Source organism: Cinclus cinclus, chromosome 13, assembly GCF_963662255.1.
Source record: "Cinclus cinclus chromosome 13, bCinCin1.1, whole genome shotgun sequence".
Classification (NCBI taxonomy): domain Eukaryota; kingdom Metazoa; phylum Chordata; class Aves; order Passeriformes; family Cinclidae; genus Cinclus; species Cinclus cinclus.
Window position 1 is genome coordinate 12,603,295 of NC_085058.1, and position 25,552 is coordinate 12,628,846.

The following is a 25,552-nucleotide window of genomic DNA, read 5'->3' on the forward strand; positions in this document are numbered from 1 at the left end:
AACATACAGTAACCAAGGGTTTGACATCCTGACTTTGTGGTGTTTGTGTCTTGGCATCGCATCAACACCCAGTGATAATGGACTGTAACAACAGCCTGTCAGACCTCAGCTGAAGGCCATCACTCTGCCTGCTTCACAGATTACTCTTTAATTCTTTGTGATGAAAATGTAGCTGTGCATGGCTGAGTAATGCTGCTCCCAAGCACTGCCTCTAACTTTACCTGAATCTAATGTCCACTTATTATTTTTTGATCCTTAATTGCTCTTCTGCTTGCATTGGTGGAAGGGAAGCATGTGGTATCCATATGAACTCTGAAGTCCTCTCTGCTTTTTAAACTTGCTGTTGTGGAAAATGAGAGGTGACAGATAAGTCAGAGCCAAAATTCTGCTCTCATTTGCACCAGTGCAAACTGGGTGAATTTCTGGGGAGTGACACCGCAGTAAATATGTGTAGCTTCTCACAGTATTTGCTTGAGGGATTTTGTAGAGGTAAAATACTTGCTGTGTCTTATTCCATCATTATATAGTTTCAAAAAAATATTGCTCAAACCAGCATTATCCCAGATTAAAAATAATACAAAATCTGTTAGTATCATTCTGAATTATAGTCACTGTAAGGTGTAGCATTAGACAGAGCTGAAAAGTTTTGCTGGGAGAGTTCAGTGACTTGCTCAGTGCTTGCTGCAAAAACTCCATGTGTTGGTCAGTAGATAGAATACTGATTTTTAGAAGGTATTTTATGTAGATTAGAACCAATTCAGATACAGTTCTAGGCTACTGTTTGCCACAGTGAAGAAACCCCAGACTGAGTGCAGTATTGTTGGGGGCATTGAACTGAAATTCAAAACTTTCTCCTGTATATTTTACTCTCCAGTCCTGTATAATGCACTACTATTTTGTCAGCTTTATTCAGGGCAGGTTCAGTTCACTGATAAGGCTGAAGCTGTGCCTGGGATCAGCATTGTTAACTAATACTTAGCAATAAGTTCCGTGAGTACGCCTGACACATCACAATCTTTCAGTCTTCCATCCAATGAAAACAAAACTTTGTTGAAATCAGCCTCACATCTGGCTTATATGTGCAGTTGGAATTCTTGGAAGAATATCCTTTCAGTCTGGCATATGGATGCTTTGACACGGACATACTTTCAAATGAAGTCTGCAGTGAGGAATTGTTTGACACAGTACCTCCTTTGCCAGTACTTTACCAAAGTTATTTTCAAGTCAATCAGTATTCATCTCCATTCCTGTCACCATAGTTTAATATTAACATCATTGTTTGGGTGTAATGCTCTATGTAGAAAAAAAAATATTTTAGAACATTTTATTTCAGGCAGTTTATTTGGTCTTTCAGCTGTGTATGCTGAGGGGCTGTGTGGGAGAAGGTAGGGAATTGTCTCATTAGAACTGGAAATACAGGATCAATTGGTACCAATCTGAAGTTTATTTTATTCCAACAAAATAATCCTTACTGCTTCCATGAGGTGAAGGTGCTTTGTAATTTAACTAAAGGGCTACGCGCTGAAAGTTCTCTTAAATCTTGTGCTTTTTTCAAGCAATACTGAACAATTAATTAGACAAATTTTATTTTTTCTTTATATGGAGCATTAACACCTCTTTTACTACTTTGACATATGAGTTGATGAATGAGTATCTAGGCCCCAGAAATCCTTTAGTGGGAAAAGCTACTGAAAAGAGTAACATTAAATATCAGACATCTCCTTGGAGTTACTAAATATATATAGATTCCTATAGAAACTAATTCTTACTATATTCTTCCTATAGAACTCAACTTTTACTGTGCTACCTGCTGTCAAACCATTAATATTTTTAATTGTCCTCTCGTATTTAATTATCCTCACAACAGTTATGTTGTTATTGCTGAAATATACATGATATTCTGTACTTGCACTCCAAGCAATGGATTAAGCAACATAAATTCTTTTAATATATACAGTAAAACTTTGTAGTGTGGTGTATTTGTCAAAGCAGATCAGTTCTTGATTTGCCTGAAGAGCTTCTGTGTTATTCATCAAATTACTTTACTGCACGTACAAAGTATTCCCTAGTTTAAAACAAAAACAAAAACAAAATATATATATTTGGTTTGTTTTCAGGACTGCCCTTCAGATGTTGGTGACTTTAGAGCACAACAGTGTTCTGCCTACAATGATGTCAAATACCAGGGACACTTTTACGAGTGGATCCCTGTGTATAATGATCCTACTGCACCTTGTGCCCTGAAATGTCAAGCTCTGGGAAAGAACTTGGTTGTGGAGCTTGCCCCAAAAGTGCTAGATGGTACTCGTTGCAATATTGAATCCTTGGATATGTGCATCAGTGGAATTTGCCAGGTATGTTCACGGTGGGAATCTAAATGGGGCCTTTGTTGAGAGGCACTTTGTTCTTGAGTGGGTGCTTTGGGATTGTTTTTCATTCTATTTATCAGTTTAGATGTATCTGCAAGTGCAGTCAAATGGATTGTAGATAACTTACCATTTCAGGAAGGCACAGAAATTCCTGACTGCCTTAGCCATGGATATTTATCTATGTAGATAAAAGGTCGATAAAATTAATTCACTCTTCTATTTACACATGTAAAAATTAATGAACCAAGTTATTGCAGGTATAGTTTTTCAAAATTTAGTATATCTGTGAGAACATGATGAAATTGCAGAGCCTTAAATTTAATTTAATTCATTTTCTGAGTCTCATAGAATCTCTGTAAAGGAGAAAATTGATTTTATGGGATCCGGCCCATAATGGCAGGTGTGAATGTATAGGTCTTCTTCTTGTATGTGTGAGTGACTGTATGTTGTGGTTGCATGAACTGATGGTTTAAATCTTTAAATGGCAATATAAATTTCAAGATATATTTATTATTTATTAGTTATGCTATTGACTTTATGCAGTTAGTGTAAAAGCATATTTGAGGATTGCTAACCTTGCCTATACCTCATTAACAAAGCAGTATTGCAAATCTGTTTTATGAACAGAGCTGTTTATTGAGAATGGACATGTTATTGCAATTAGTTTTCTTTCTCTGCAAGTGGTTGTTGCTCTGTTAAATGTCTAAAATGTGTGTGACTCAAAAATGCAGGATATGGCCCAGTCAGAAAAATAGCTCTGTTATAGAGGAAAATTTGACACATTTGGCAGAAGACTGGTACATGGATTATAGCAACACTAATATACGATCTGGATCTTGCTGTGGGTTTTGTGTGACTTCTGTGTATGCTGCAATTCTGATGCCAGTCGTGTCAACACACAGTGCATCTGCTGCCTCTGAAACAGAAGAATTCCTCACAGAAAGACTTCATTTATCAATAATGCTTCACTGTGGGATCTAGCAGTGTTTGTTACCCTCTATTTGAAGTAGGATATACCTCTAGAAACTCTGGGAGCACTTGCCAAACAATATACTTCTTGTGGCATGTTCTTAGTGATGCTTCCTATCCTAATAAAAACCCAGGAGGATTGCCCAGCCTTTTCTAGGAGCTGCATTTACAGCAGCCTTTGTTGCCTGTGCCCATTAAGCCTGGGTGTCAGGCTGGATCTGGGGCAGCTCTGGGCTGTTCAAGGGCTTGTGCTCAGGGTGCTGTGGGGATGCCAGTGTCTCCCACAGGGACTTCAAACACCTCCTTCCATCTTTCCTTCATGGCATAAAATTCTCTTGCCCAGAGTGGATCCAGTTTTGTGAAGAACAGTTGAGAGGTATATTTAAAATGGCTGCTTTCAATGTTTCTTCTTAGCATTTTGTAGTACTCACATGTATATATGATATAAAATGCTTGTAAATGTAAATAATCCATTTTTAGAATAAATGAAGTGGTGGAGAAGAAATTAATCATTCCAGAAGCAGAAACTGGAACTCTTACACTGTTGATGAGAATCAATTTCTTTTCTCCATCTCCATTTTTTTTTCATTATTTCTTCCAATTTCACAATAATATTTTTTTCAGTGTAAGGTAACATCTTCAGGAAGAAAGCCTGAAACAAACATGTTTAAAATGCGTCCTCTGCTGTAACTTATTCAATTTTTAAAATTCATAAACAGTTAACTCTTTTCACTTCATTTTCTTGAAGTCACTGGTTATTCCTTAGGTTGTCCCGCACAAATCAAAAAGTTTTGCTTTTTAGAGTATATATTTGCTAATTTAGTGTTGTATAATTTTATTGAGCTAAAAAAATTGAAGTAGAATCCAGTTAAAATAAATGAAGATTCATTTAAACCACCTTTTCCTCTTTGCAAACTCTTTCGGTGGTAGAGTGAAAGGTTTCTTACCTGTGAAAGGGGCTTTGGGAGGTGGGGTCTTCCTCAGAAACCAACGCAGAGCTTTGTGCTACTCCTGTTTGAGCAGGAAAAGAAAACAAATTGATGCCTAATCTTTCTCAGAAAACCACGTTTGTTTAGTCAACTGCTCTTGAGAGAGACATCACAGCTGTTATTCTCCACAACTGTTGCTGTAAGTTCTGTCTGGTGGGTTCTGACCTGTACCTGGCACAGCCAGCAAATTACCTGTTAAGAGTTTTACCAGGTAACTCATCTAGAAGCACATCACCCTGCTGATGTGGGTATCTTCACTCCTACGCCTGGGAGCACTGAAGACTTGCTATAATGGAGGCTGGTGCTGGTTTTGCTCATTTATTGTCTCAAAGTTGACTCAACTTCCCCTTCTCCCCAGGGTGATTTCACATTCATCTGTGTTTTGGTTCCTGCTAAAGTAGGGGTGCATCACTAGTTCTGCCTCTTGGTCAAGCCCTCACCTTGGCAGCATATGAATTTACAAAGATGGTGAATTCTTGTTCTCCAGCTTCAGTTCTGATCCTTTGCACTTCCCTTATCAAGCAAATTGAGCTAAATAAGCTCTATAAAAAAAGTTGTGAGAAGACAAAGCTGCACTCTGAACAGGAGGTGTGAGGCTTTACAGGAGGTGAAATCTAAAGATGGTGGAGCAGGGAAAGGTTTATTGGGAAAGTTAAAGGCTTGAGGCTTAACTCAGTCAGACCATTTGATCATGTTTTAGTTTGCTACTGCCCCGCTTCTGTTACCAACCCAAATATCTGGGGCTGTTGTGTTAAATGGGGACAGGTCAAAACTTCACTGCCAGGATTTTCACACTTCTGATCTTTTTTCTAGTCTCCGCATAACTCCCAAAACATTTTTTCATATAATGTGTTCCTGCTGTGCCCATCTGGATGTGGGTGGAGAGATTTAAAAACATCTGCATGTCAGACACAGATGTGGGCAACATTTACCCAGTTACTCTGCCTGCTTTGGGGCCCTGCCTCTCCTTGGGTTTTGTTTTCAATTTGTGCAGACCTGCTTTTTTTTCCTACCAGCATACAGTATGGGGTGTTACTTGTGCCAGCACCTGAAATGGTAACAGTGATAATTTTCCTAATATGGAGTAATATCTTTGGACAACAAATACACGCATCACCCAAAAAATCTGGAGTCCTAAGGAGCAGCCTGAGTAGTTCTGTCCTAGGCTGTCACAATTAGGTCAAGGATGATGTAAATCCTGCAGTGAACTTTCCATTTAGTGTCAGCAAGTTGTTTGTGTTCCAAAAAAGGCAGACACTACACTGTGCTTTGTAGCATATGGCATAAATTTAGCTGACATCAGAACACATCCCACATGTCAAGTGGAGAGCCATCAACTTCTGCCATGTGAGTTCTCTTCTGTCACATGTCATCATATGGTGAGTGGGCATCACTCAGCACCAAAGCACTCTTATGCTGGATGTAAATATCTGTCAGAGTTTTCACTGAAAACAGTTTCTGTAAGGTCTTGGAAGACTCTTGCACTTACTTTTTTTTATAAGCTTTGTTTGTGTTTTAAACTTAAAAGTATAACAGATTATTAATTTCTTCTGAATCTTGACTCATTTTATCCTGAGAGTTGCTTTCTCAAACTGCTTGTTTTCTGTATTTTCTCTTTTGGATCCTTCAGATACATTTTTTTGCCTGTAAATATGTTCAAGGACTGTCCAAGATGTACAGGAGGTTTGGTGTGCAGAGACTTAGAAAGGAAGGTTTCCTTTCCATCCTGTGTTACTGCAGACATGTTTCTAACACATTTTAGTCTGAGCAGTTAATTCTTGAATAGCTGTTAATAAGCACCTTTTCCCCCAAATTAATACTTACTCTTGATTTTTTAAAAAGATTTAAAAATTAGAAAGAAATACCTCTGCTGCCTTTTTCTTCATTTTAGGCTTTGAGTGATTCATAGGAAGTATTGATTTTGAGGTCACTCTGTGTCAAGCCAGCTGTTATGTTAAACCTGACATTCTTTCCTGGGTACCACTAGTAAGCAAATGCACAGAGTAAAGTGCATTTTGGAGCATGAAGGAACCTCTGTGCAGATACCTGTACTCTGTCTACATGTTACTGCAGCAGAGCTGGGGGGCTGGACCCTGCCCAGAAACACTGGCAATAACTCAGGGAGACCCAACAAAACTTTCTGCCTCAGAGCTGCAAATGAAAAACTTCATGTGGCTGCACACGTGTGACGGGGGTCATAAAACTGGGAGTGGGGAGCTCCAGCTGCAGCTCAGCTGGGAGATGTTGGTGGCTCTCCAGAAGTCCCACTGGAGGATGGGGCTGAGCTAAGCAGGGGCTGCCACATCCTACGTGATCATCCTGTCAGTGTCACCCTCGGGGACTGCTTTCTCATCTGTGGAAGTTCTCAGCACTGCCCAGGCCAGCAGATCATGGGGCCACCCTTCAAAGGCTGCACTTGCACTTTGAATGTCACTGCCCACCCTGCTGTAGTGGCTCCCTCGCGATGACATTGTTGGCAACTCAGGGGTGGGTTTTATAAAGAAATAATAATAACAGGATGCTCTCAGACACTGCAGGTAATAATGGGATACTCTCAGACACTGAAAACTTCTTTTGGGATCACTTGTTTGTATTTTTCAGTTTCCCACTGCTGCTAGAAACTGGTGTTTCTTTTCAGGTCTTATCTTCTTCTCTCTCCTACTGTTTTTTTATGGAGAATGCTCTCTATAGGGATGTCTTACTGTGGAAGTTTATCCCCTCTTGTCAGATGAGTAGTGGTTTTTTTCTGATCTCCAGTTTCTTATCTACACTTCTTTGGTCATAAGTAATTCTCTCTGACAAGTTTTGTTTTGTTTTAGTGAGCTGAGTGCAAATGTGACTTTACTTCCCAGCCTAACAAGGACCTCAATCATGTGAGCAGTGATAGCAGAAAAACTCATGATTTGGGTGTCATCTTGAAGTAGAGCCTTACTAACGTACAAATCCCCCACTGCTAACTTCACCAAGCAAGGCAGATTTGGCTGAACTTAGCTGGAAAAGGAGCAAAGTAATTTGATTTCATATACTGATTTCTTTTTTGAAAGTGTTCTCACAAACAAGAAGCTCACTGGGAGTTTGTGTCCTATCCTCTGGTTGTGTGTATGTGTGTTTTTTTAAATGGAGACCATGTGGGAAAGGGTACTTGCTCCTGCTGGGTGGTCCTATAATCTCTCAGCTTCTCTAGCATGTGACAGATCCTGTAGTAAGAGTTAAAGGTTTTGGAAACACTTTGTTTTATTTGATGGAAGTGGATTTACAGAGTTGTGGAACACTCTTTAGCCTCTTGCCTTCAGATATAAAATGTCAGCAGAAATATGTGGAAAGTCTTTTTAGGAGCCCTTTAGTATGCAGTGAATTTTATGCACTGTATTTTTTTATTTTCTGGGGATTGTTTTATTGCTTTACATTCTTTTCCTCTGTATGGATGGCTTGGGAATTTGAACATCATGGAGCGTCTCCTTGTGCCCATCATTCTGACTTATTTTACACCACTGTTCTGAGGTTTTCCTTTTGACACACTTTGCCTTTGCTGCCTGATTTCTTACCTGTGAGGAACTGAAAATCCTCAAACAGGAGGTTTTCCTCCTCCCAGCACGGCTGCTGCCCGTTCACCTTGGCAGGATTGCAGCTGCGTGTGCTGGGAGGAGATGGGCTGGGGAGTTCGCTGCTGCTCCTCAGTGCGTGCACAAGGTCCCTGGAGGGGCTGTATTCTGTTAATTAGCACATGCTGGAGCCTGTGTCAGCTTGTCTGGGTACTGTTTTGGGCTGGTTTGATTCCAGAGATGTGAGAACCCGTGCCACAATCAAGCCTTTGTTAGCTCAGACATAACTGAAGAGTTGTGACACAGGACCATGTGAGAAGAAAGTCATGATTCAGACCATGATAAATCTTCAGTGAGGATAAACTAGGGTTTGAAAGCAGTGTTTAAATGCTAAGATTCCACACTACTTCTACAAGTAAATTTAAAAAAAAAAAAAAAGAAGTAACTTGCTTAATTGGAGGGATGTTCTGGTATCTCTCCCTCTTGCTTGTCAGAATCAATTACTTGTGGATGATGAGCATGGGAAAGAGACAGTGGGAGCTTTTTTCTTTATGTTTTCTCCAGAGACATATTTTATCTGTTTAGGAATAAAGTGCAAGCTAAATCTATCACAAAGTGAAGGATATGGGCAGAGATTGCAAAGTCTGTGAATAGATGGGCTTTGAATGACGGCAAGGTTTTATGCAGGGCAAAGAGACGTGGAAAATATTGACTAAGGGAGAGCAGGATTTTCACATGACAGCTTTTTTATTCATGTTTTTATTACCATGAATTCCCATAGTCATATTTAAAATTAGTTATTTGTTGTGTGGATACAGTCAGTCCTGACATCTGCCTGCACTGGATTCTCTGCTAAGACAAGTAGAGCAGGGGAAAATGAAGCAAATAGCTGAAACTGATGCAATGAGATCTCTGTACTGTGATAGCACATGCAACTGTGCAATGAAACACAACCTTAATTTCTCTGAGTTTTGGGTTTTGTGAGTGTCTGTGTTTTTGGAAATAGAAATCCCTTTTCTCTGAGCAAGACCAAGAGGATTTTAATTTTCCCTACAGAGTGATTCTAATAAGCTGTAATAGAGATTTGTCTTTTGGAGCGTGTAAGGGTTTTTCACTGTTTACTTCCTTTACTAGTAAATGCTGAAATAAAACATGTCCTTTCTAAGTCAGGTCACAAAATTTGGAAAAGGCATTTTTGTCGGAGGCAATTAGGAGGTTATCTTGTATTTTGGGCAATGCTGATAACCTTTAGAAGTATGTAGATGTTCTTATTCCATATGTATCAGTTTTCATCTCTTGTAAGCCTGAAATAAATAATTTGCTTTATAGCAGTCCGAATACTTCTATCCTGGTTGCTGGGCAGTCAGATCACTTCACTGGTTATGTTTGGTGCAGTAGTTTAATTTCACACTATATTTTGCAAATCTTGACAAGTTTTAAAGGCAGAGGAAGGCATTTGCACCTGGAACACAAAGCCTTTGACACCCTTTGGCAGGTCAGTGCTCCAGCCAGCACAGGATTCCCTCACTGAAGTACAGCTCCAACAGATCTGCTGCTGGCCAATTTTAAACAAAAAACCACTGGACAACATGTACTAGATAATTACAGACTGTTCAGCCCTTGAGGGAAGGATCTGCTGTGCAGTAACTCTATCACTTAATTGTGAGAAGTGCAATTACCTTCTCCATTTGTGCATTCTGCAGTGCAGTTCCTTGCTCAGAAGAAATACAGTACTTCTTTGACATTTTAAGCACATGGACACTTCCCCATAAATGATTTTCCTGGATGATTTTCTGCTTCAGCTGAATTTCACTAAATACCATCTGTATGTTTGTGTGGAAATTCCACCTGCAGGCTGTTGGAGTACACATTTTGTGCATCCTTTGAAAGAGCCATGCCAAGGGAAGCACACAAATAGAAATGTACTCAGAGTAGCCTTCTGCTGGGTTTTCCTGACAGCTGGGGGGTTTGCTCAGCAGCTGCAAAAGGATGGTAATTATGGAATATTGAGATAATGTTGAATTGATTTTCTGTTTTCATTTTGTTAAACCAAATCACATTAATAAAGGGAATTACTCCCTGACATTGAGCTGCCAGTCCCTCAAGTAAATACAGAACACTGCAAAACAGCTTACCTAATAATTGTAATGGAATCACTGATAAATGAGACTCTACATCAATAATAAATTTATTAGTCAAAGTAGAAAATGATTCAGTATTTAACAAAGACATTGCTGAATATTTAAATGGCATGTCTGCTAAAGAGCTCAGTCTAAGACACTGTAGATAGAAAAATAATTGCACTAGTTCAGCTTCAGTTTTAATGCTTCGTAGGATTTATGTATCTGTCACAAATAAAAATATCAGTGATTTATTATTTTGTGGCTGCTTCTGTTAGGAGAATGCAGAATATTTGTGTTTTCTGGCTATACCTGGATCTTTGGCTCCAGAGGACCCTAGAAGAGGGAAAGCTCACTGTGAAAGAAAAATATTATTTAGAATTATCTGTATTGCTGTATATGATTTGATACTTTTGATAGTCATAATGACACTTAGCACTTATATGATGCTTATTATGCAGAGATGTCTGGTTTTACTCATCTCTGAAAGAAATATTTTTATTTTTTAATGTGTAGGTATATCTTCAACTTATTTATTTGGAGTACATAGTCTTGAGTCTTTGGCTTTCCAGAAACCTTTTTGAATAATTGAAATATAATATTTTTATAACTGACAACTCACTGCTGTAGAATGAGTTCTACAAAAGAATTTTAGTTAAAATTATGTCATCTCGCAGTCCTGTCCATTTTCTTATCATACTTAATTATAAGTATCTTAACAAAGGAAGCTCCTTGGATTTAACAGATTATTCTTGGACCTTCACAAATCAAAATTAACATGCTACATTAATTTCTTTGTTAAAGTCCACTTCCTCATCTGAAATGCTACCAACTGAATATGACCTAAAGAAACAGCTTTACATGAGCTTCTGAGTGATTTTTGGATTAATATTTGCAAAGATATTTGTAATGTTCCATAGTCACTTTTAACATATCAGCAAAGATTTCATTCTTCTCTTTCTTCTATATTACTGTCTTTTATACCCTGACCTTTTGTTCTTCCTTAGCATTTCTGAACCCACATGAACTATTCTAAGCATGCTCCAAAGTATTTACCACCCCTCAGGATGCCTTTCACAACAGCACTGCCCTGCTAAGGTTTGTTGAAGCAGATGAGTGGTTTTGTTCACTGCTTAACCAGATGTCTTCTATCTGAGCTGCTTGTGAGAAAACTATACATAATTCTATAAATTATATAATCCTTTTTCATATTTTTTCCTTTCTAAGAACAGACAAGTAAAATATTCAGGTTCTGTCCAAAAACAGTAATGGATTGGAGACCTGTTTCTGAAAATAATCCTGCCATATCCAAATTCATTTTTACCCCACTCTGGACAATTTTATAAATTCACAAAGTGATCTTTTCCCAAGTACTCTTTTTATATTAAATTTCTACTTGCTGTTTGTTTTGTTACATATCCTCCTGCTGTCTGAGGACCTCAATTACAACCTGGTCATTACAATACATGTATCATTTTTTTGGCATGTGATACTTATGATTAAAAATTTCTTAAATTCACAGGGTCCCAATCCTTCCATTACACAATTTGTGTTATCACTTGTTTCATTTATTCAGACTATGTTAAAATCATCTAATATTATTTCTGACTATGCCCTAAAAATCTGCAGATGTTTTCCCAGTCTGCCTGTAATATTTATAGCTGATCCCTTTGCTCTGTAAACAGCAACCAATGTGGTGTAAATTAATCCTACAAAATGCCTTAATTGTGAAAATCATCAGCCTCTTTGGCTGGCTGAGGTGGTGTGTGAGCAGAGGAAGGCTGTTGCCAATTATAATTTTCTTATCCTTGTTGCAACTTTATTTGCAAATAACCAAATTTACTGTCTTCAAAATGTTTCATCACCTTTTTTTTCCCCAATAGTTATTGCCTAAAATATGAACACCTTAAATTAATAATATTTTGTGCCACAATGCCATATGTTTTTAAGACCCAGTTTCCAGGGCTATACCTTACAGCTTTCTCTTCTGGTGAGATCTGTGGCTGTTCAGCTCGCCTGAGAAATACCCAATCAAGGGTTTACAAACAGATAAAAAAGGCTAGCTCTAGACCCTGAGGTTTGAAATATATCTCATCTCAGTGCTCACTCATTAAGATTGCTTCTTGAATTAGCTCTAAATTTTTAGCCTGACATTAAAAACCTATGGAATTTTTGGGTGCTTCATGCTAAACAATATCTGTGATTCTGCACTCATTTCAAGTCAAAATTGGAATTATAATTTGAGTTGTTTTCTAAATTGTGTTCCCAGATATCATTGCTTGATATTCATATTTGTAATAGCTGTTGTAAACATCATCTGGGAAGGAAATCTGCAGAGGGTGAATGCATCTAGCTGAGCACACCACCTTTGCTGTCAGGGGAGCTGTAAACCTTTTCCCACATCCAAGTCCCTTGCAGCTAGCACTCCTGTTTTATTTCTGTGGCATTTTTGTATTATTAAAAAATAAGCAATAATACTATATGAAACAGTCCTCTAAAGTATGCTGCTGTGCTGATTATCTTTTCTTACATTCCGTGTAGGACACAATAATGCCTTTTGTTTGCACAGTTGGGTAATTTTTGTTACACCCAAGGAGAGCTTGTTTTCACAGGGGCTCTGTGTAAGTTGGATGTTTCTTATTGTCCTGTTGGGCTGTAATGGGTTGATCTTGTCCTGCTTGCTCAGTGCCCTCCTCCCACTAAAGACTTGCAGCATCTCTAGCCTACAAATATGCAAGAGCTTAAACTAAGAAAACTTTTCCACACAGGGTGTCACAATGTGAATCTTATTTTTTCCTTTGAAATTAATTGATGAACAAATAAACAGTTTTTTAATATTTAGGAAGGGAGATTAGAGTATGAAATGGAGATGTGCTTGAGACATCTGTGGAGAGACTACACTTGCAGTGATAGAATTACCTCCATGTTCTAGTAGTATCTTTATGTGAACAAGGGCAGGAGAATCAGGGAAGAGCAGTAACTACTTTAAAAGTCTTCTGAAGAGAAATATAGAGTCTCTCAACCAGTGATATGGTCTCCATCACTGCACCATCTGCATGCTTCACAAACCTTAGGAGATTAATTCATGCAACCCCTCTGTCAGCTGGGGATCTGCAGATAGATCCCTTCCATGGGTTGGAATGGAAAAGCACAGGAGTTTTCAAAGGTCAGAGAAGAAAGTCTCTTGGGGTGCTGGGAACTGAAAGAGCTGTCAATGCTGAGGCAAAGGTGTCGAGCACTGTATTATTATATCCCATGGAATTGCATCTGCTTTCTGATTCACAGAGTGACCCAGTCAGTTTCTGTTTCTTAAATGGTGTTTTCATTCATTTCTCAACATCAGTTGCTTATAAAGTGTGAAGATAGATTTGTTTATAGTAATTGTTTACGAACTTTTTCTTTTCTTTATATTTTTCTGGATGTCAGTAATGAACCCAGACCTGATGCTAAAGAAAACTTAAAGTGCAAATACTTTAATCTCTAATCCATGCCTAAATTATAGCACAGTGTTCCCACATGCCTTCTGTGTGGTAAATAAGCACCTGTTTTGAGATGGTCTGAGTTCACACGTGTAAATTTGCTTTATTTTTACAACTAAGTTTTTGTTAAAACTTGAAATGATTTACTGTTAGTGTTAAGTGGCTTATTTATTTTTAAAATTAATTCCTTGCTGGCCTATATAGGATTAAGATCCCGTTCAGTTGCAGGAATAAAATAATTTCCTGCTGCTAATTTAAGTTTCTCTGGTAAGTCTGAAGCCTTTAGGAAGGATGTGCCTTCCCTGCAGGTCACTCAACTGAAGCACTGTGAACTGTCCCCATTGATGCCCTCCTCTAAAGGGAATTCAGGCTGTAGGGAATTGGAAAAATAAGGGAAAGGGGCAGAAAGGGGAGGTGGAGCTGCTTTGTTTTCTTTTCCATAGACATGTGAAAGTTTGAGATTGCATGTCTCCGTGTTTGGCAGTGGATGTGTGTGATTTGTGTGTCTGTGTGTGTGTGTCAGCTCAGGCTGGAAGACCCAGCCCTGCCTGTTACGTGGACTGGATCCCCAGCTCTCCAAGGGGATCGTGTGTCACTTTTGGCACAGGCACTTGCAGTGGATCTTGGCAGCTGAGCCTGTCCCTTCCAAGCATTTTTACATGGAAGAGGTGTGTGCTGGCCACTTTCAGAATTCTAGCAGTGCTTTTAACTGCGAGTTTCCAGAGGGTTTTCTATCCATTTGTCAGTTTGGATTTTTGTTAAATATATGCACCCATGACAAATTAGCTGCCCTTCTCAAGGATATGTGAGTGTAAAAGGCATGTAGGCTGACTTAAGAAAACTTGAAGCTGGAGATCATCTTTTTTACCACATAGTTCAGGATTTAGTACTCCCTGAAAAATTCATCTATGAAATAGTGAAGAATAAGATAGGTGAGGCCAAATATTTGCCTTCCATTCGTCAGGAAGGTGCTTTTAGTAAATTTTGTCTATTCTTTGTCTTTATTCTCACTCCCATCTTTCTGTGGAGTTGACTGATATGTAGAAAAAGAAAAAGCTGGGAAAATGGTTTCTTTATAATTTGGAGGGTTTTCAGTTGACAGTTGATTTTTTAAAATTGCTTTTGGAATTTTTGGCAGCCTTTAAGTTTGGGTGTTTTTTTTAATATTGTTGGAAAGTTTTATAGAAGGGGTCTTATATTCATAAATCGGAAAAAATCAAAAGGTGAGAAATGAATGTCCAAGTTTTTTAAAAGCTGGTTAGTAAATGTGTATATAATTGACATTGATGCAAATGGCAAATAGATTTAAGTGCCAGTTAAAATCTGAATGGCCAAGACACTAGAATGTTAGCACTGCCCTCAACTCCTTGTCTGTGAAGCTGAAGGCTGAGTGCCCTTTAAATTTTTAACTTGGATTATTTAATTGCATTTATCCTTTCTCAGCCATAATTAAACAGGTGATGAAAACCAAATTGTAAATAACATAGTTATGCCTTGTGTTGGAAAGAATAATGCTCAATGGTATTCATTCACATAAGTAGTGGGAAATGGATTCATGTGTTTACTATGCTTGAATAGCTTAATATATCAGTTGTTGTGGTTCATCATTAAAATCATGGAAATGACAGCGTGCTTTTAAAATCCTAAATGGCAAGATATGCTTTGATAGAATGAGGCCAACTCATAAAATCAAAAGGATAACATAATAAATAAAATTCCAGAAACCTGAGCATGTCTACTACAGCTTTGCCCTCCTTCTGACTGTGGTGTTGATGTTGGCAGGCAGTAGGCTGTGATCGACAACTCGGGAGCAATGCCAAGGAAGACAACTGTGGAATCTGTGCAGGAGATGGCTCAACATGCAGGCTTGTGAGGGGACAAGCTAAGGCACATGTCTCACCAGAAAAAAGTAGGTTGCAAATTGATCATGGTAATTTGGTAATCTATGGTAATTTATCCATGACTGTGTTTTCTGCTTGTATATTAGCATGCATATTGCAGTGACCTTTTAACCATATACTTGTCTGCAGTTTTACAAAGCTACTTACTCTAAAGTCTGTGCTAGATTAGTCTATTGAAATTCCGTGAGGGATACCACACATTAGGTATAGCTAGGAAAGAATTTGAGATATGCATTTTTTTTTTTTAATAGAGCTACTCAGTTCATTCTATCAGGAATAACCATCAAGATGCACATCTAATTTTAGAGGGTATCCCCATGTTGTAGTACATGTGTTGCTGCAATGTTTTTGAATCATGGAAACATCTTATAGATAGTTTTATGGAAATAAAGGCCTGCGTGAAAGTACCTGGTTTTCAAATTAGCTTTGATTGTTTGTTTTTGTTTTTTGTGGTGTCTGAAGGCAGTTGAACTTCAGGGGCAAGTTACTATTTGTATGGTACAAAAACCAGAAAGTGAAAGAGACTAATACTTCTTTGTGTGTTTAGCTTAAATTTCACCATTCATTCTCAAAAGAATTAGTATCTTACTGGGAATAACTCTTTAGGCCTCAGTAATTTTGAAAATATCAGATATAAAAGAGGAAGGGTATTGGAATTACACCCTTTACTGGAGTCTGAAGAGTCTCACTATTTTGATACGCAGGCAAGGTTTTCCATACAAAGACTCCCCTCTGACACTGCTTCTCTCCACCCTCACAGATGATGCTCCCTGGAATCTCACAGCATATGTCCCATGTGTTTATTAGTTGCCTCACATAATTTTTCTTTTTCTGAACTCAGTCACGAGCTTTTGTCAGCTGGAGATGGGGACTTTGGGGTTAATTACCTTCCTGCAAAGTCACCAGACAGAAGAGTGCTCTTAAAGTCAGTGCTCACTCAAAATTCAAATACAACCACGTTTTATTTTTAATGGATGATGCGCCTGCCTTTGACAGCTGCCTATATTTTAATACTGTTGTATTTCAGCCTGCAAAGTTTTCACTTGTGCCCTGATTTTGAAAGAGTTTTCTATATTGAATCATGGTAAAATCTTATTGCAGTATATATGATTATTCCCACGGGATTTTTAATGTCACTCTTTGCAGTATTCTTCAGTTTGGATGTAGCTTGGAGTAGTTTATTTGTTATCTCAATGCTTGTTGCTTTGCAGTGTGGTGTCTTGTACTGCTCTGCAAGGGTGTTGGGTACCACTGTGCAGGTGCATCATTTCTGTAATTCAGTACATGTGTATAGCAAAGACAATCTGAATTTAAAAGTGACTGGTTGTGTGGCAGCAACTTTTAAAGTCATAGGATAATTTTCCACAAGTCAAAGAGCCTTTTTTACATATTAGGCAGTTACCAGTGTTAGCCTTGGCCTTGCTTTGACTAGACGTGTTTTTTATTGGTGGAATAGTGCAGTTCAGTAATTGACAAAATATTTCATCATGAAAGAGTGAGAAAATGTCTTGAATGCTTACAATGAGCTGGGGGGGGGGCACTTTTTATTCATTTGCCATATCAAAGACTCAGAGTTTCTGATTAGCATAGAGCAAGCACTGGTAAAGCAAATATTTTTGTAGTGTCTCCAAGCTGGTTTTGTTTTGTGTCTATATACAGATAGATACAGATATATTGGGATATATATGCACAAAATAGCTCTTTCTCTTTCTGATGTGAAGGTCAGCTGGAACTGAAAGGAACTGCATTGTCTCTTCCAGTTTGGCAGCAACAAAGATTCTCCAGGAGAAGGATGATTCTGGGGGACACCATAGATAGTTCTAAGGCAGCTCAAATGAACTGCTTGGATTGGTGATGCTGATTGGATAGCTCACCATAATTGAAATAAAAAGTTTCATGTTTAATTGGTGCTTAGGAGGGAAGTACAGTAAAGACAAAGCGGTAAAAGGGATCAGATTTTGAAAGTGTCGTTTTGTGACAGAAAATATTAATTTCACTTGTGGAATTCTGGCTCAGGTAAGAGCTGACTACAGCTGACATCACCTGGTGGAAGGTCTCCCATTGGCTTTGAGGTTATGAAGAATGCCCATGGATCATTGTTTCCTCTGTCACAATTCAGTGTCTCTTTAAGGGTCCCTTAAAATTAAAGATCAAGAAAGACTATTCTGAGGAAAAATGTCAGTTTTGCCAAGTTTTGGGTTTATCTTGCACTGCAGTAGGCTGGATGATATGAATGAATTCCTACTGGCATAAGCAAAACAGTACACATGCTACTAAATTCAGAACTTGATGTTTTTCTTGGTTATTGTGATGGTGCCAAAATATTTTTTGGGTCATAGTGTTCAACACTATGCAATGAGTTCCAGATAATCATCCTGTGTGTGAATGAAATGTGGAAATAAAGCCACCCTTTCTTTGTGGTAAAATATCAGTGAAGGGAGGCACATTATCTTCCAAAGAGTCATTTAGAAGCTTTCAGAACTAGTGTTGAGAAAATATCGACACACGACAGACATGTATTTAAGAGGAAGCTTAAGGCTGTGAGCAGGATGTAAATTTTACTGTTCAATGGAGCAAATTAAAGAACTGGAAGGGAAGTAAGAGCCAAAGAATTTGTATAAAAAAGAGGCATAAGGGAAAATAAATTGCTTGGTTATCTTAGTCCTTTTTTTAAAACAAAGAAATTTAGGCACTGATAGCAAATTATTTCTCATGAAGGACTAATTTTATTTTATTATCTTTTTTATATGTTTTTGCATTAAATTAATGTCTTTGATCAGAAAGTTAAACAGCAGTGAACGAGAGCTAACTGTTTTGCAAATATGAAATGAACAGTTATTTCAAAAGTTCATTTTTTCCCACTAACACTTAATTGCCTTTGAAAGACAAAGTAAGTTAAAGCTCTGTCAGCAAGCCAGATTCTAACATTCTGGTAAAATGATTAAAGGTTTGACTAATGATATTCAAACAGAAAGTGTAATAGGTTGTAAAATGTACCATCCCACTGGGAAATGAGATATCATGGGCCTGAAGTTTCTAGTACTAAATGCATGGAACTCCCATTAACTCTACTGCACATGGAAAACTTGTAGGATTGGGCCCTCATATCTCCTTTCTGCACCATTGTTGGCAAGAATTGGTAGGAAAGTGTTCTGGTTCTGATACCAACAAGGAAGAAAAGATGCTGGTTCAATGGAGGGAGTGAAGCTGAAGGCATGGACTTGTCACAGTCTGGTTCCATTTGATTCCCAAACTGCAAGATGCGTGCAAGTTTTGCCTTTCTTAATGTTTAGCTAAAAAACTTCTTATGAAAACTTTCACTGGTGATGGCTTTGTAACTGTTTGAATTTCCTTTTGCCATGTGCTTTATTTCCTATGGCACTTGTGTAATATACAATTGGTCACTTCTTCTCACATGATGTATGTCATCATCCCAAGCATGCTTAACCAAAAACCTAATTTCACTTTGGTCATTTATCTGAACAGAGGCCTTTGACATAGCTCCCTCTTCTGTGTCATCAGCCAGCTCAACTTTGTGACAACTTCCTGCCTCACAGTTTTTCCCTCTTTGAAATCAATATACATGGAGCTAGCAACCCCAATTGTCGAGGTTGCCTGATAGTTCATTTTATATGAAGGATTATTTGCCAAAATTAGACAGTTGTGTCAGAAACTTCTCATGCCAGGTGCTATGTGTTTTGGAGAAAATTCAGCCAAAACAGCTCAGCATCTTCCAAGGACATAGAGGAGAAAAACATGTTGTTTCCCACTGTCAAAACATTCTTGAAACCTTTTCTTTAATATGTCTTAACATCCCCCCATTTCTGGACTTGATCACAGATCAGGGATTTGAAATTTGGCAGGCAATGATCTTCTGGTCATGTATAAGTCTTTTGCAATGTCTGTGAACATCAACACATATTTTACTACAACCTTTACAAAAAAAAACCCCAACCTTTCCCTTCAGTTTCTGTGGAATCTTCTTGGATGTTAACAGCTGAAATTTCTGAAAACTTATCCTTTTAAGTGTTCTCTCACTTGTTGCAAGTCCTGACTGCAAACAGATTGCATGTGTTCAGCCTCTTTAAAACACAATGATGTGTTGCTCTTCTAGAAGTAAGAAATTTTACCTTGAGGTTGCTCTTGCTTTCTGCTTTACTGTAGTGTGAACCAGGTGCCATGGGATGAACTCTGTGATCCCTCCTACCTCACATTCAGGCATTCAGAAGAGATTTTGTGGAGAACTTCTGATCTCTTGAGCTTCAGACTTATGATGGGGAGTGATGAGATCACATGAGGAGAGGGAAAGATGGGGTGACCTGAACAGAAACTTTTCTGTTCATGAAGTGAAGGAAAGGCAGATGTGAGAAGGTGGGTGGAGGATGTAGGACTGGCTGTACAGACACACTGAGTTAAGGAAAAGAGGAAGAGAAGACTGAGATTAGATAAGAAATCTGGGTGGGTGATGGAGTCAAAAACACTTGGAGAGGAAGGGGAAAAATCAACCATGTGTAGAGCCAGAAGAGGGAATTGGAACTGGTTTGGCAGGAATTCTGTGTGTGGGGAGGGATAGAACGCCAATGCATCAGTGTTTCAGTATGGATAAGGAGCATGTTTTTTTTGAAGCAAATTTCATCATAGCCCCAACACATTGTTCATAAGTTCACATCACAGAGTGGTCTTGGAGAACATAAATTCAATTTTTTTGGATGAAGCTAAACCAGAAGATGTGTCTCAGAAAAGCACCTGATGTTCACTTTGATGTTCACATCCAGCAGCTACAGGATATCCAGTCCATGGGATCAAACTAGAATCAGTCCCAGCAAGGCACCTGATGTTTTGTAGTGTGGATGCTGGGTCTTTGGCACCAACTGTTCCAATCTAGACATTCCTTTACTTTGATTGGTTTACTTGGGGCTGTTACAGCTGGTATGAAGCCTCCTTCTCTACTTTCATGGTCCCTTATGGCTTGAAGAAATTTCTGTGTAAGAACATTGGTTATTTCACTGCTTATTTTGCCCTGCATTTCCTTAAGATCCATTCTCTTGAGGGGCTGTTTACTGCATGTCTTTTATGGTTTCTCCAGTGCATGTATTTGGCTTTGCTTCATTAGGCAGGTCAGCACAAAGCCCAGCAGCAGTGCCTTCTAAAATTATGCCTGATGCCAGGGTGAATGAGGGAAGACGCTGCAATAAGATTCCAAATATTTTGAGGTTTTTAGTTCCTGTGTGCTGTAGCTGTTCCTGGATTATTGTTTGTACTTTGAGAGCACAAAGGTCTTCAATCAGAACCAGGGAACCAGTAAATAAGTTCTGAGCAAATACATAGAAAGAAACACTTTTAATAGACCTGAAATAAACCCTCTGGCCCCCTATAAGAGGAGAGAGAGAAAAATCCCAACTGGCCCATATGTGAAACAGTAAATGGGTCCACCATGGCCCACATGGAAAAATAAATAAAACCTGCTGAATTGGATTGAGTTTAGGAATGTGGCTCCTTTATTTTGATCCTGGGGATTAGCTCCCAGTTTTACCATAGCAGGGAGTCTGATCTTGCTCTCATTGAGATCCAAAATCTAAATCCACATTAACACCATAGAAACAGGATCAAACCTTGCCATCTAAAGTAAAAGCAGTGAAGGAGCTTAATCAGCAAATGCTGTGTGTAATGTGCACACATTTGCTGAGAGAGTCTGTGGGTGAGAGTGGAGGGAGATGACTCATGTGCTGCTGGGAATCCCTGTCCCAAAGCAGTTTTAGAACAGAGAGACAATATCTCACCTGTTTCTTAGTTTTTTAAGGCTTAGGTGAGCCTTAATCTGAGCTCACGTGTTAGGGTCTAGTGTTTCTGCACGATGTTCCAGATGATTTTGGGCTAATTTGTTTTCAGCTTTAGACAAAGGTTAGCAATTAACTTTCAAAGACATTCTGTAAGGGGAAAAAAAAGGTAATCAAAAATTCTCAGTATGGATTTCAGCTTAGTGATTTCCACTTATGTTTTAGTAAAAGTCCACTGCTTTTAGCAGTGTGGACCCTACTGATTTAATGAGAAATATATAGCATAACCATTTTAAATGGGTTTACAGAGCCTTGTGTTTCTTTAAGAATATGAATTACATTCAGCTGAGAACCAGAGACCTTTGGAATATATAGTTTTGGAGCCAGACCTGGACAACCATAACTATTGTTTCAAAGCTGTCCCTAGGAGGAGGAGTCCCTTGTGGTCTGTTCTGTCCCATTTCTTCCAAACCCTCATCTCATCAGAAGTCCAAAAATCTCACATTTATTTTTTCCTATAATTTACCTCGTCTCAAAGAAAGACTGCCCTAGGTCATAATTATCTCAGTCAGGTTACAAAAACTTGCTGTCAGACTTCTTGACAGGTCTGTGGGCTGCAGAGGTTGACTGCTGCTGTGGCGGTGAGCTTAGTCATCTCTAATGCAAATAAAACACTTGCTGGTAATATTGTCTCTGCCGCAGAGAAACACCAAATTTAGCACCCCCGTGAGATTTTTGGACCATATCAGAGAGTGCTTCGGTGAGGGTGGAATGTCTGTAGTACTGCTAAAGGAATGTGAGGCATCCTGAAAAGGGATCTGCAGGGTCTGCGGGGCTGCCTGTGGGGAGGTGCAGGAAGCACAGCAGGACGACCCTGGTGGTTCTCCAGAGGAGCAGTCCTGCACATCTGTGCACATCTGCAATGCCGGGCTGTGCCCGTGGAGCACGGGCTGCCCTTGGTTCCACTTCAGAGCAGCAGCTCGTGTGAATTGGTCATAATCTGACTTTTAGTTGAGGTTTGGTGCTGTGACTGATTGTTGGTTGTTATCAGGATGGGATTCGATTCCTGACCTAAACATTAAGTAAGGACAGATGGGCCCCTCAAACCTGCTTTCTCTCAAATACTGTCGAGCACATGTGAATTCAGTAGTTATTTCCTTACTTTAAAGATATACACACCCACTACCTCCTGGCTATCTTTAGCAATTCCTCTGATGAAAAACCAAGATGCAAAAAGATATTAAGTGGTTCAGTACTAATGTTTTTTCCAGGACTCCTTAGTTGTATTATTGTTTTACTGTAGTATTTTTCACTCTGGTGGAATACACAAGAATAAAATTAATAAAGCTCATATTTTATTACATCCAAAATAAATTGTTATATTTAAATGTCCTTCCTAGAAACTGACGATATAAAAACTGTAACATGAGAAGGTGTTTATTTCAGAAAAAATAATTGCAGTATTTGCTTGAAGTATTCTGAACATTTGGCAGGAAATCATACTTATGCTAAGGAGATGTAAACCAGAAGCTGATAATTTAGCATGTACTATAAAGGGGTCTGGTTTAAAGTGGAAAAAACATTTTTCAGCTATTTTTTAGGTGAAGCTAAACTCAACTATTCTTCCTCTAAATATTTTTTTGGGTAATTCTGGGGCCAGTGTATCACTGACCTTCAACACACTTTACTTTTTGAATCTGAAGAAAGGAACTTCCTCTGCACCAGGCATGGAACGTGCATTAGTTCCATCACTAACAGAGCATCTTGTGCAGGGTGTAGCTGCAGAGGGCACACGTGGCACAGCCTGCCTTATAGATGTACACCAGGGCCATGATGGAAATGGGTGACAGCTCCTTGGATGCTTCTTTCTTCCTTTTGTGGATATCCCTGTGGATACCCTTTTCTGAGAGCACTGCTTTTGTTGGTGTCGGGGTCTCTAGTCTGTTGATTTCACTGGTAACACAGTTTGCTTGGGCAAATCACAGATTTCCTGCATTTGAAATGAGAACTAATAACTTTCTGCCTTTGTAAAAATGCACTGAAGTAAGTGTGTTGTACATTTATTTATGATGAGGCCTTTCAGGCAGCCAAAAGCTGTTTTGTATTGACATGTCCTGTTGGGGGCTGGTTTGGTTTATAGTTCCCTTTAAATTGAGCCTCTTACTGGAAGAAGTGATCTTATATGGTAAGTTAGATGCAGACACCGTTATAACATATACCTTATAGCTATTATATATTTGCTCTTAACTGGTCTGTAATTGGTTAAGGGTTAGTGTTAAGTAGATGATTTATTTCCTGTAAGTCCTGCCACTTATTAAAGTTGTGACCTGCAGCAGGAAATGAGGTGTGGGCAAAATGAGACTGAACAGCTGCAGATTTTTGTAAGGGGGAAGGACTACTTAGCAGATTCCTTATGTCAGTTCAGTGATTAGAAAATAAAACTAGGACAACGGAGTGTAAATAAGTTCCTAATACACTACTGACATTTCAGTTGTTATTGTTAATAACAAATTATTTTCCAAGAGAAAGCAAGATTTACAAGTCCATTTGTAGGTCTTAATAGTTGCATTACATAGCAAACAGAGTCAGTACATGGTACGTAATAAAATAATGTATTATTTTTAATAGAAAATTGTGCAAGCTGTGAAATATTTTCTTAGACATCTTTGACAGTTTTCAGTCTAATTATGTGATGTACAAATTCCCTCATGAAAGATAACTTCTAAAACAGTTCTTTAATTTTCCTAGGGGAAGAAACTGTGATTGCTGTACCACATGGGAGTCGCAGTGTGAGAATTACCCTGAAAGGACCAGCACACCTTGGTATGACTGAGCTGTTTTATGTATTTATACATAGGCAGAAGATAAAAACAGAACCTTGTATCTGAACTCATACAAACTTTGGAAAATATGGGTAAGATCATGACCTCAACACCTTGATTTCTCTTCCCATCTTTAATATCCAGCCTGGAGATAGTCCTAGAGAGCACTGGAAAGTTTACTTGGTAAAAGGAAATAAAATACTTAGTGGTGGCTTCTATTCCTTCCATTTAAACCAATATTAGGCATCTCAAATACAGTACACTTTTAAACAACATGTGAAAAAAATACTTGCAGAGGATTATGTGTGGAGTCAGCAACTTGCATAGCTCAGAATCAGATTTCTGTTGAAGCGTGAGCAAGTGATCTAGGTACAAATGAAGTAGGGTGAACAACTAGAGAAGTCCTGATTACTTGTAATTCTTTTAGTCATTCCATACATCATTCAATAAGAAACAGTTTGTTTTTCTGTAAGACAATTGTTTTCCCATCTTTTCTTATAAGGCTGATGGCAGTATTTATGGCAATTTCTTTATCCATAGGCCTAGTTTGCATAAAGAATGGTTTCAGTGGTAAGTGGTGCTGCCATACCAAGCAATGAAATAAACTATTAATTTAACTTTGAACAATTTTTTGTTTGTAGAAGTGACAGATGTAGTCTGGATCATAGAAACAAAAAGAACTTCTGCTCTGAGATATGTAAAAAGAAGTAAAAAATGCACTTTATTTGAAAGTTGCTCATCAGTTTCTTTGCTTTCAAAAATATATTGTCGCATCCTTTCAAAGAAAAAAACTGAAATAAAACTCCCTCTTCAGAACAGCTCCAGAGTGACAATAACGTCTAGATAAACTACTTATATAAAAAACGTACAAGGCTGAACTTATATTGAAATAAATAATATTCCTCTAAGGCTGTTGCCAGGGATGTGTGAAGGAGTGATCCTGACCAGTTCAGGTCAGGACTCTTGGACTTTCTTAAGTAGTTCTGCAGAAGGAAGTTGTTGTTTCAGCTTTGCATGAGGAAAAAGCACTAGATTGAGTGGTTCTTGGGGGATTTCTGGAAAGCTCCTGAGGAATGCAGCAGCAACTCAGTAACTAAGTACAGAGTGCTCCTGGCTCCCTACCCAGGGTGGTTCCGTAAAGAAGCTGTGGCTTGGCATTACCTTTGTTAGTTCTCTCTCTAGCTGGAAGAGAATTGTGAAATGTTCCTTTAACCACTTCCACCAGCACATCTGTTTGCAAATCTGCGAGGATTTAGACTTTTTTTTTTTACCTAAAATTAAAATTGCAGAGGTGAAAAACAACTGAGAGCTGTTGTGGGGAAAGAGATGACAATCACTTCTGGCTTGACAGCCAGGTGTCCAAGAGCTGAAGCTCCAGAGGTGCTTCTCCACCTTCCCACTGTATGTGTTCGTGGGTGTTTGTCACTTAACAGAAGATACCAAATCATTCTTTGTCTGCAGCTTCATCAGCTTCAGTGTGGGTGTACTGGTATAATTAAAGCCAGAATTTTAAAAATATTCACCTATTATTGCAGGTTCCATTTGTCAGAGTTGTTTTTCCTGGCTTGTAAGGAGTTGAGTTTA

The 25,552-nt window shown here is 38.6% G+C and overlaps 1 protein-coding gene across 1 annotated transcript in view; it reads left to right on the plus strand.

Moving 5' to 3' along the window:
• Positions 1–25,552, plus strand: part of ADAMTSL3 (ADAMTS like 3) — a 169,950-nt gene that overhangs the window by 82,395 nt on the left and 62,003 nt on the right. Inside the window, exons 5-7 of the mRNA XM_062501370.1 lie at positions 2,118–2,354; positions 15,251–15,377; positions 23,895–23,969. Of these exons, the coding sequence (XP_062357354.1) occupies positions 2,118–2,354; positions 15,251–15,377; positions 23,895–23,969 (439 nt within the window). The remainder of the gene's footprint in view (positions 1–2,117; positions 2,355–15,250; positions 15,378–23,894; positions 23,970–25,552) is intronic.